Below are 12,793 nucleotides of genomic sequence, written 5' to 3' on the forward strand. Positions count from 1 at the left end.
TATAATAGCAGCCTATATTGGAATCTCCTTAGAAGAAAAGTTATGACCGACCTAGATAGTATATTCAAAAGCAGAGACATTACTTTGCTGACTAAGGTCCGTCTAGTCAAGGCTATGGTTTTTCCTGTGGTCATGTATGGATGTGAGAGTTGGACTGTGAAGAAAGCTGAGCGCCGAAGAATTGATGCTTTTGAACTGTGGTGTTGGAGAAGACTCTTGAGAGTCCCTTGGACTGCAAGGAGATCCAACCAGTCCATTCTGAAGGAGATCAACCCTGGGATTTCTTTGGAAGGAATGGTGCTAAAGCTGAAACTCCAGTACTTTGGCCGCCTCAAGTGAAGAGTTGACTCATTGGAAAAGACTCTGATGCTGGGAGGGATTGGGGGCAGGAGGAGAAGGGGACGACAGAGGATGAGATGGCTGGATGGCATCACGGACTCGATGGATGTGAGTCTGAGTGAACTCCGGAAGATGGTGATGGACAGGGTGGCCTGGCGTGCTGAGATTCGTGGGGTCGCAAAGAGTCGGACACGACTGAGCGACTGAACTGAACTGAACTGAATATTGGAATCAAATAATTTTTCTATATTAGCATTTATACAGTGGTTAATATGGGTTTCCATATTGACACTTATACAATTGCTAATACTTCACAGAACCTGCTGAGCCTGTTTTTCCGGTTATTCCACTTCCATGAACTTTTGTGTTCTAATGACACCGAATTTCTTGGCTTTCCCAAGTCATGGATTTTAACACTGCTGTGCCTTTGCTCAGGCTGATTGCTTTTCCATCCCTCCGAACATATACTGAATTTATCCAACAAGGTCCAATTCAAATAGCATCTTGTCACAAATCTTCCCTGATATTTCCCCTTTCTTCTACTTCCCCTCTTCCCCAATAAAGTAACTTGAGTGCTCTGCAATATTACCAGCATTAAGCAAACAAACAAAACTTTCTTATAGCATTTGCTTTCATGGATTAATATGTATCGACATGTTCGTTTTCTAGACCACAAGCACAAAGGACTGTTTTTTATTACCAGTGCCCAACCATTTCTGGCACATAGGAAATGCCCATTATAACTCATGTTGTTTAATAAATTTTAAATCTTATTTCACATACATTATCTCATCTGGTCCTTTCAACAGTTTTTTGAGCTTGACAAAGTTGATTGTAGTCTATTCATTTGGTTGACCAATAAAACGGATTAAAGATAGGGTCTTAAACAAAGTTAGGTAGAGATAAGTAATGGGCATAAATCCCAGTCTTCTGACTGCCACTCTCTTTATTAAATCCCACTGAAGGTTAAAGGGTATCCAACAAGCAGGACTATTCTGTGTGTCGATAAAAGAAAGGTAATCAATATAACCGAAGAGGAAAAAAAAAAAACCAAACAGGCTTTGCGTAAAGCTCAGCTTGTCTTTCCCCATCCTTCAAAACCCACTCCAGATGAGCGCTATTTCATTTCCCCAGTATAACTCTAGAGCGTAAGAAATGTGGGCTAAACCACTTGACCTGTGATCAAATTGCCGAAACTCCAGTAACTGAACGTTTTATTATTGATAGAAAATTTTTTTTTTGTATCGTGACTGTCAAGAAATTTTGCTTCAATGTGCTCTTCAAATTTTCAGACAGCCTGTCTTGATGGATTCTTCCTACTTTGTCTCGTCTGGCTTCCAGATGCCAGAAAGCGAGCCATCATTGTCCAAAGGGGAGAGGCCTGTGTTAGAAGTCTAGCAAGAGAAATGGCTGTACTGCAGGTCCGCATTCTGATTCTGGGCTTTTACCTTGACTCATCCCACTAACCTGGGGGATAAGGCCACACCCACCTCACGGGATGCCGTGAGACCCCAAAAGTCAGAGCGACTTTTAATTTAGAACTTAGAGCAACTGCGAACTTAGTTCGGAGGCCATAACAAATGCTTTCATATGTTATCACTTGTGTTTTCCCAATATAATATGATCTAACTAATTTGGAAAACAATATGACCTTAGTAAAGCAGAGTTCATGCCTTTGCAACCCTGCCCTACCGCACCCTAGCTCCCACCCGCTTTTCTCTGGCCGAGGGAGGCTGAAGGGGCGCGCCCGCTGTGACGTGTAATCCTTGGGCGACTGACGTCACTGCCAGGCGCCGGGAGTCACGTCGGCCGGTCCTTCGGCGGGCTTTTCGGGGACAAAGATGGCTATGGCCAGCGATTTCTACCTACGCTACTACGTAGGGCACAAGGGCAAATTTGGACACGAGTTTCTGGAGTTTGAGTTTCGGCCGGACGGTGAGCGGAAGAGAGGCGACTGCCGCAACTGGGAGTGATGATGAGCAGGGGAGAAGCGAGGCGGAAAGGCCGCGAAGGAGGCAGGGTGGGTGGGTGAGCTTGCTCGGGCTCGCGAGTGTACAGTTGGGTCCAGGAGCTTAAAAATGTAGGAAGCTTGCATTGGTTTGAGGGAATAAAAGAGAATTAATCGGTGTCAGTTATTTCAGAAAAGCCTATGCTACCTTTGATCCTAAAGTTCAAGCTATAGTAATCAGAATTCTAGAATCAGTTCACCGGAAGGGACCTTAACGGCCTTCTAGTTAATTAACCTAATACTTGGACATTTTTTGACAACATCCCCACCACGCGGTGGACCCATGGACACTTAAAATCTTCCTTTGAATAGTAAATTTCAGACGGCCCATTCATCCTGAGTTAATTTACTCGTTCAGGCACTGTATGGAAGGCAGAAAAGCAAAATGCTCTGAAGGTGGGAAGCCCAACGTGTAGAAAAACGAGTGTAATGATGTCTTTCGGGTGCTTAAATACAGTTGTTCGCTATTGGATGCATTAAGACTATAAAAAGGGGGCGTGGTTAGTTCTGCATGAAAGAGTCGGAAATCTTTTTTGAGAAGGCGACCATTGAGATGAGTATTGGAATGAGAGGACGTATTTTCTTGGTCTCTGGGAGAAAAGGCGTCAGACTCCTGAGCGCCCTAAGAGCGGGGAAGAGGGCCCGGGGTGAGGTGAAACTGCCAGTTGCCCAAGAAATATGCAGCAAATTCTACATTTTGACAACTAATTATCTTTAGATAGTTGTACTGTATATTGAACTGTGATTGTAACAACAGTAGTCCAACTGCATAGACTGTTTTTTTGAATGCATATTATGTGCTGGGCAACACGTAAAAACAAAAATTGAGGGTACAGCAGTGCATAAGACGTTTTCATTCCCCTTAAGGAGTTATATCTTGGTGGATGACATAAACATAAAACTAAGTGTAAAGCGGTATGCATATTAGGCTCTGTGTTCATGCTTTGGACAAAGTTCTGGGAGGGCATGAAAGAAAAATTAGGGGAGGTTCACATACTAGGAAAAGGGAAGAATATCAGATACATCAGGTAGAAGTCAGGGTAACTACATTCTGCAATTATTTAGGAACCTTAATCCCTAATCTTCCTGGTTCCCCTCAGGTTGTTTCTAAATTTAGCTCAGGAGCCAAATTTACTTGAATTCTTTTTATCTTTTCTTTCTTTGGATTTCCCTCGTGGCTCAGATGGTAAAGCATCTGCCTACAATGTGGGAGACCTGGGTTCAATCCCTGGGTTTATACTGTCTTCAGGGTCTTGGCTTGTGAACAGCTTTTAGCTGGTCAATTTTAGCCAGTCACATGGATTAAACAGTCTTTTCTTAATCTTCAGTTCAGTTCAGTCACTCAACTCTTGGCGACCCCATGGACTGCAGCAGATCAGGCTTCCCTGTCCATCACCAACTCCTGGAAGCTAAGTTCAAACTCATGTCCATCAAGACAGTGATGCCATCCAACCATCTCATCCTCTGTTGCTCCCTTCTCCTGCCTTCAGTCTTTCCCAGCATCAGAGTCTCTTTCAGTGAATATTCAGGACTGATTTCCTTAAGGATGGACTGGTTGAATCTCCTTGCAGTCCAAGGGACTCTCAAGAGTCTTCTCCCAACACCATAATTCAAAAGCATAAATTCTTCCACACTCAACTTACTTTATAGTGCAACTCTCACATCCATACATGACTACTGGAAAAACCATAGCTTTGACTAGAGGAATCTTTGTCAGCAAAGTAATGTCTCTGCTTTTTAATGTGCTGTCTATGTTGGTCAGGACTTTTCTTCCAAGGAGTAAGTGTCTTTTAATTTCATGGCTGCAATCACCATCTGCAGTGATTTTGGAGCCCAGAAAAATAAGCCAGCCACTGTTTCCACTGTTTCCCCATCTATTTGCCGTGAAGTGATGGGACCAGGTGCCATGATCTTAGTTTTTGAATGCTGAATTTTAAGCCAACTTTTTCATTCCTCTTTCATCAAAAGGCTCTTTAGTTCTTTGCTTTTCTGCCCTAAGGGTGCCGTCATCTGAATATCTAAGGTTATTGATATTTCTTCCGGCAATCTTGATTCCAGTTTGTGCTTTATCCAGCCTGGCATTTCGCATGATGTCCTCTACATAGAAGTTAAATAAGCAGGCTGACGATATACAGCCTTGACATACTCCTTTCCCAATTTGGAACCAGTCTGTTGTTCCATGTCTGGTTTTAACTATTGTTTCCTGACCTGCATACAGATTTCTCAGAAGGCAGGTAAGGTGGTCTGGTATTCCCATCTTTTGAGGAATTTTCCAGTTTATTGTGATCCACACCGTCAAAGGCTTTGGCGTAGTCAATAAAACTGAAGTATATGTTTACGTACTGTTGAAGCCTGGCTTAGAGAATTTTGAGCATTACTTTGCTAACGTGAGATGATTGCAATTGTGCAGTAGTTTGAACATTCTTTGGCATTGCCTTTCCTTGGGATTGGAATGAAAGCTGACCTTTTCCAGTCCTGTGGCCACTGCTGAGTTTTCTCAATTTGCTGGCATATTGAGTGCAGCACTTTCACAGCATCATCTTTTAGGATTTGAAGTAGCTCAGCCGGAATTCCATCACCTCCACTAGCTTTGTTCATAGTGATGCTTCCTAAGGCCCACTTGACTTTGCACTCCAGGATATCTGGCTCTAGGTGAGTAATCACACCATTGTGGTTATCTGGGTCATGAAGAACTTTTTTATATAGTTCTTCTGTGTATTCTTGCCACCTCTTCTTAATATCTTCTGCTTCTGTTAGGTCCATACCATTTCTGTCCTCTATTGTGCCCATCTTTGCATGAAATGTTCCCTTAGTATCTCTAATTTTCTTGAAGAGAATTCTAGTCTTTCCCATTCTATTATTTTCCTCTATTTCTTTGCATTGATCACTGAGGAAGGCTTTCTTATCTCTTCTTGCTGTAGAAGAACTCTGCATTCAAATGGGTATATCTTCCCATTTCTCCTCTGCCTTTAGCTTCTCTTTTCACAGCTATTTGCAAGGCCTCCTCAGACAACCATTTTGCCTTTTTTGTATTTCTTTTTCTTGGGGATGATCTTGATCACTGCCTCCTGTACAGTGTCACAAACCTCTGTCCATAGTTCTTCAGGCACTCTGTCTATCAGATCTAATCCCTTGAATTTATTTCTTACTTCCACTGTATAATCATAAGGGATTTGATTTAGGTCATACCTGAATGGTCTAGTAGTTTTCCCTACTTTTTTCGATTTAAGTCAGCTCCCAGTCTTGTTTTTGCTGACTATATAGAGCTTCTCTTCTTTGGCTGCAAAGAATATAATCAGTCCAGTTTCAGTATTGACCATCTGGTGATGTCCATGTGTAGAGTCTTCTCTTGTATTGTTGGGAGAGGGTGTTTGCTATGACCAGTGTGTTCTCTTGGCAAAACTCTGTTAGCCTTTGCCCTGCTTCGTTTTGCACTCCAAGGCCAAACTTGCCTGTTACTCCAGGTGTCTCTTGACTTCCTACTTTTGCATTCTAGACCCCTATGATGAAAGGGATATCTTTTTTGGGTGTTAGTTCTAGAAAGTCTTGTAGGTCTTCATAGAATCATTCAACTTCACGTTCTTCAGGGTTAGTAGTTGGGCCATAGACTTGGATTGTTGTGATATTGAATGATTTGCCTGGAAACAAACAAATCATTCTGTCATTTTTGAGACTGCACCCAAGTACTGCATTTTGGCCTGTTTTCTTGACTGTGGGGGTACTCCATTTCTTCTGAGCAATTCTTGCCTACAGTAGTACATACACTGGTCATCTGAATTAAATTCACCCATTCCAGTCCATTTTAGTTCCCTGATTTCTAAAATGTCATTGTTCACTCTTGCCATCTCCTGTTTGACTACTTTCAATTTACCGTGATTTGTGGACCTAACATTCCAGGTTCCTATGCAGTCTTGTTCTTTACAGCATCGGACTTCACTTCCATCACCAGTCACATCCACAACTGGGAGTTGTTTTCTCTTTGGCTCTGTCTCTTCATTCTTTCTGGAGTTATTTCTCCACTCTTCTCCAGTAGCATATTGGGCACCTACCGACATGGGGAGTTCATCTTTCGTGTGTCATATCTTTTTGCCTTTTCATACTGTTCATGGGGTTCTTGAGACAAGAATACTGAAGTGGTTTGCCATTCCCTTCTCCAGTGGACCACGTTTTGTCAGAACTCTCCACCAAGACCTATATGTTTTGGGTGGGCCTACACAGCATGGTTCATAGTTTCGTTGAGTTAGACAAGGCTGTGGTCCATGTGATCAGTTTGATTAGTTTTCTGTGATTATGGTTGTCATTCTCTCTGCCTTCTGATGGTTAAGGATAAGAGGCTTCTTAATCTTCGATTGACTATTTTCAGGGAAGTTTCATTTCAGAACAGTAGTTCTCATCTGCCACCACTGTTTCATAACCTTTCTATCAGTAGTAATGAGACCCAAAGAGAGCAGTTCCTTAGAGATTCACCTTATTAAGATAACCTCTCATTTTAGAGGATCTGGATCACGTTACAGCTGTACCTGGGCAACTGACCAGCCATGAGGAGAAGCGTACATTCAATGTAAATCAGAAAACAAACTAGCCAGTTTTTATTTGGAAGCAGCATGTAGTTTGTATTGCTTCTTAATTACAGTTCTAAAATAGTAGCATTACCATAATACATTAAAGTGAAGGAAAATAAATGAGAACATTTTGGAGTCGTTAGAAAGGCGTGTATATTGGTACAAAGTAGATTTAAGTCTGAATCTTGTGTGACTCTGAGCAAGTTACTTAACTCTCTGTTTTTCTTAACTGTGAATAGGTGAGAGAATGAAACCTACTTTTCAGGGTTGTTTTACAGATTAGATTAAATGCTCTGGGTAACTCAGCACCAATAAGACATAAATAAGACAATCACACAATAAAGTAAGGTAAACTTTAGAAGAAACGTTGGTTCTTTTTTGAGATTCCCTGTTTAAATCATGATGTTGCTTAAGAAAATGGGTTTTGAAAATGACTCTCTTATTATATGAAATCATATTGAAGGCATGGAGTATGAACAGTTGATTGGCTTCAACTTCAGCCAGCATAACAGCAAATGCGTATCCAGCATTGACCTCATGCCAGGAGGGAGCAAATATTAATAAAAGTAGTAGTGTAATATAGATTTTACCTTCAAAATTGCTTATGATGTCATTTCTTTATTTATTATTCTTTTAGCAGTTTTTGCTGTTATAGGTTGAATTTTTTTGTACTTCCTACAGGAAAACTTAGATATGCCAACAACAGCAATTATAAAAATGATGTCATGATCAGAAAGGAGGTACGTTCTTTTCAGATGTCTAATTCTTTCTGTTAAGCCTGTTTTCCTCATGTCTGTATTTTTACTTACCTGTTTAAAGTACACGTAAGATTTCCCTGGTGGCTCAGACGGTAAAGCGTCTGTCTACAATGCGGGAGACCCGGGTTCGATCCCTGGGTTGGGAAGATCCTTTGAAGAAGGAAATGGCAATCCACTCCAGTACTATTGCCTGGAAAATCCCATGGACAGAGGAGCCTGGTAGGCTACACTCCATGGGGTCGCAAAGAGTCGGACACGACTGAGCGACTTCACATTCACATTCACATTCAAGGCTATAGAGAAGAGGCTGATTTATAGATTGAAAAAGGATTCTTTGTAGCATCTATAACAGCAAAAGAATCAATCTGAATATATTAAGTTGTAGTCTCTCACATTTGAGCATATAAGTTAATTCATTTCATAATTAATTAACTTGGTCTTTTTACTCTGCTCATTATTTAAAATTAATTGACAATAATATTTTAAACACAGGATGCATTTTAAATGAAAGCCTCAAAAGTTAGGTGTAAGAAAGAGTTCCCCGCACTGTGATGTGTATTTGCATTTGACACCGTTCACCTCATAAATTTTGTGTTAACCACTCAGAGATATTTGATACAAGATTTTAAGGAGGGAATAATGATACAAAGGGGGAAAAATATGTTTTAAAGGAAAGGGCAAGAGTGAAGAAAAAGCAATAAGAAGGATGAACGATTCTCTCCTTTTAGACTCAGAATTAAATTTTTCTTTAATATTCTATTTGAATACTCAGGGTTTGTAACTCCGTTTTATTATTTGTGTCTAAGTTGTGTCAAGACATAGACCCTGACATTTTTATTACTTGCTGTCAGGCTTATGTACACAAGAGTGTCATGGAAGAACTGAAGAGAATTATTGATGACAGTGAAATTACAAAAGAAGATGACGCTTTGTGGCCTCCCCCTGACAGGGTTGGCCGGCAGGTTTGTATTTAATAATTCTTTAAATGCATAAATTGTAAACATTATTAATAGAATTGTTGTGGTTCTCCTTATTTATCTAGAATAGATCCTCATTGAATCTTGGATTTTTTTCATCTAGTAGGCACCTGGTAAATGGTTTATAATTGTATTTCACTTTGCATCAATTTGTGAACTACCTCCTAGTAATAAAGGAGTCAGTTTAGACATCTTTCTGAACAGTCTTCTCTGCAGCCACCGCAGCTAACCTTAGGGTGTTTTCACAGTATTAGAATTAATTTCCATTATAGGTTAAGTACTTTTATAAGGACTAATGAGTTCTTGCCTGATGAACTGTAATCCACCAGGCTCCTCTGTCCATGGGATTTTCCAGGCAAGAATACTGGAGTGGGCTGCCATTTCCTCCTCCAGGGAATCTTCCTGACCCAGGGGTCAAAGCCAAAGCTGTGTCTCTTGCATCTCCGGCACTGGCAGGCAGATTCTTTACCACTGGCACCACTTGGGAAGCCCAATGATAATAAATAATAAAAATAGTTAGGAAAAAACTCAAATGTTTGATGAATTTGAGAATTAGGATTCTCACTATGTAAAATTCGCTTTCTCCAGATATATAACTTTGAAAATTCTTATTTGCTTCTTTACACTCCAGAGAGATTTGATTGGTTTCTTTGTTCAAACTGACCATTGCCTTTGCCTGTCATATTCCCTTCAGAAAAATTGATATTTCTCAAAGAGCTGCTGAAGAGCTCTGAAGGCCTGATTTCACTCTGTAGAAAGACAGTTTGATTTCTGAATTGGGTCTTTTCAACTGCTGGAAGAATGAGATATGACTGCAGGAGGAAGAAACACTTAATTTCGCTTTTGTGTGTTCCTGAGGATTATACTCTATAACAACTTCTTTGACTAGAAGAAAATGTGGAGAATAGATGCTGATGCTCTGTAGCAGTAACTTAACGCTTCTATTTAAAGAAACATTATTTAGGAAAGCAAAGGTAATAGTTAACAGTATTTATTGTATTCACTGTGAACACTTTTAAGAAGTAAATTTAAACCTCCATTTGTTTTAGACACACACACACATATATATGTAGGCATTAAAAATCAGAAACAATAGCAGCAAACCTTTTATTTATCTCTTAGACTCAAGGAGAGAGCAGTGTTTTCATCTACCCACTTGATCATGTGTTCGTGTGTTTTGGATAATGGGGAGGAGTACTTCTGCGGTTGAAGTTGCCTCTTGGATCTTTAGGTCAAAGATTTTGATTGCTTGAGAGTCTTAGTTAATTATCCATTCTGTGTGTGTGCCATAAAGGGGCATAATTAGGTCTTTTCTGATCAAATACAGATCTGGGAATGTCTTTAATGGCATCTGTTAATTTAAACTGAAAACTTAATACAGACACAGCCTCTTAATTTTTCATTTTAGATTTGCAGATAAAATGTGGAGAAAAATTTATACTTAATTTTGTATGCAAATCTTTCTGTTTTACAGTCCAAGAGTTAAATATTAGTACCATCACATATTAGTGGTTGTAAATACAAACAGTTTCTTTTTTTTTAATCTTGCTTTTGAGTCTTGGGCTTTATATTTGTAAAATCAGGCAATAAAGCTGACCTGAGAAAGACAGGCTTTATTAGCCCAGTTTTGGGGATTACAAAGAACATGTTTTTAAAGTCCCTATCAGCAGGTCTGATACACAGTAGGTGCTAAATAGTGCTATTATTAGCATTATGCAGTTTATTTGTAAAGCCTGGTAAAAAGGATAAATGTATTTGTATTTATTATATTAAAAATAGGCTTAAACCCATATTCTTAGTTTTTATTGACATCACTATTTCTGTGTGACTCTGAAGTCTATCATTCATTTGATAGCATCTTCTTTATCAGATCTCTGGAAAGCAGTTCTTGATTCATCCTAATACTGGGGAACTCTGAGGAGTTGAGATTTTTACTTTACAGACATAGTTTATAGTTAACTAATTGTTTCTTTTTTATTTTTACCCCCTCCTCTATTATGGCTAGAAAACTTGCAGCTAAAATCAGGACCTCTTGGTTGTAAGAGATGAATTTTTACACTAACTACATTTCTCTGTTTTATTTTTTTCAGGAGCTTGAAATTGTAATTGGAGATGAACACATTTCTTTTACCACATCAAAAATAGGTTCTCTTATTGATGTCAATCAGTCAAAGTGAGTATTAAAAGCATTAATAAAAGTTAAAGCATTTTGACTAAATTGACATGATTTATTAGAGAGGCTTATTTTAGAACCATAGCCAGTTTGATGAGATTAATTGTATCCTGTAGCAATTTATTATGTATATGTAATCCTCATTTTTATATTAGTGAAGACTTATTATCAAAGAAGTTAACAGTGTATTTTACTGATTCCCAAAATTAGTCTGGATGCAGCCCCACAGAGTTTAAAAGAAATCCTTCTTGAATTTCTCAGCCTTATTAGTTCCATATGACATCATTTGCCTCCTTGGGTTTAATACTTGAAAGAAATGGAGAAAAGCCCGGTATAGCTTAAGTATGGCTGTAGCCATATGTGCCTTCCCAAGCTCTGTGTGTGACAGATACCTCTTACTATTATCTGAAAAAGCTCTCTGCCTCCTTCTACTACTTTCCACTCTTTCCCCTCAAAATGTTCTCCTAGTGTTATTTTCTTATCAGTGTAACTTATAATAACTTAACTTGTTTGCTTAACTGGTTTCAGTGTAAAAGAGAGAGAGGAATTTCAGAGAAAAGTTCAGAGAAAAGATAAAGATAGAAATTGTCCAGTACATCAGTTATATTAATAGTTATCAGAAAATCCTTTCTCCTCAGTTCCTTTAATTTTTTTTGGTTTTTGGTCTCTGTTTTAAGAATTAATTTATATTATTATGTTGTTTCATTCTTGGAATAAAAAACTAACTTTTATCTTTTAAATTTTAGGGATCCTGAAGGCCTTCGAGTATTTTACTATTTGGTACAGGACCTGAAGTGTTTAGTGTTTAGTCTTATTGGATTACATTTCAAGATTAAACCAATCTAAACTATATGTTTTTTGAAACTGGGTTTATATTTAATTAAGGGGTGGGTGAGGGAGGATTTGTTCATTTATAATATTGGGGGTTTTATGAATGTGAAGCAAACTTTTTTGTATGCAAGTTGAAAACAAGACAATATCTAAGCAGGCTTAACTGTTATCTTCACTTGAGTCCAAGTGGGTTAAGCAGTCACCGCACACATTAAACTCTGTAAATAAAAGCCGCCTTTTGTTGAAATTTTGCTCCAATAAAACATCACAGCCTGGATGGAGAGTGCTTTTGGTCCTTCCAGAGGCCAGATCTCTGATTCATTTTAAAGATGAAAATTGTTCTAGAAGGTGTATCCTATGACAGAAGGTCTTTTATGTAGAAACATATAGCCAGATTCCCATCTGTTTAAAAGCAATTGTAGATCTCCCCTTGTTTCTGCCACACCTGACCGAATTTAATTTTTTGGTGCTCATAAAAGTTGTTTATAGAAGCTTTTGGATTCTTTGTCACAAACTCCTTAGGGGTTATTCACATTTCAGTGTTTTTGTGTAAGCAGTGATTTCCTCAAGGTTACAAAGGTAAAGTCAGTATCCAGAGTTAGACACATCTTTTATTATGTGCCTATTCCCATATTTCACAATCCACATATTTTGTATATCTGTGGGAAATAAATGAGTTCTCAGCTCTACAAATTATTTAAAATTTGGACTTCCGTGTGTGTGTGCGTTTGTGTGTGTCTGTATTTACATCCTAACTCCTAATGAACACAAGTCTCAGTCATAGTTCCCAGTTCCCTTCAACCTCTTTCTGATAGACTTGATTACTTTGCCTGTTAGTAACTCATACCCTGGTATTCTGTTACTTTTCCATCTGCACCTTCACTCCAAAAGTATGCAGTCCTGGCAGTCATCATCCACTTTGCCCAAAGATCAGTCAGGTCCCCTCTAGGGACCTTTGGGTGGAAGAACTGGGGTCTGACAGCTAGCCAGAGCTCTGGAGCAGCTAGACTAGAGCAACTCTGGTAAACTTCTGTGCGATAATAGAGATGCTCTCGATGTGAGCAGTCCAGTAGGGTAGCCACTGGATACTGCCCGTGGCTACTGAGTAGTTGAGATGTGGCTAACATGACTGAATTTAGAGTCAT

General features: G+C 39.1%; 1 protein-coding gene across 1 annotated transcript; it reads left to right on the forward strand.

The window, feature by feature from the left end:
• Window positions 1-2,153: 2,153 nt before the first annotated feature.
• Window positions 2,154-12,272, forward strand: LOC138078378 (protein mago nashi homolog 2). Its single transcript, XM_068971095.1, has 5 exons — window positions 2,154-2,274; window positions 7,591-7,649; window positions 8,519-8,629; window positions 10,735-10,817; window positions 11,564-12,272. Exons 1-5 carry the CDS (start codon window positions 2,181-2,183, stop codon window positions 11,661-11,663), a joined length of 447 nt encoding a protein of 148 aa, XP_068827196.1. The 5' UTR covers window positions 2,154-2,180; the 3' UTR covers window positions 11,664-12,272.
• The last annotated feature ends 521 nt before the right edge of the window (window positions 12,273-12,793 follow it).

This window comes from Capricornis sumatraensis, chromosome 4 (genome assembly GCF_032405125.1).
Source record: "Capricornis sumatraensis isolate serow.1 chromosome 4, serow.2, whole genome shotgun sequence".
Lineage (NCBI taxonomy): Eukaryota > Metazoa > Chordata > Mammalia > Artiodactyla > Bovidae > Capricornis > Capricornis sumatraensis.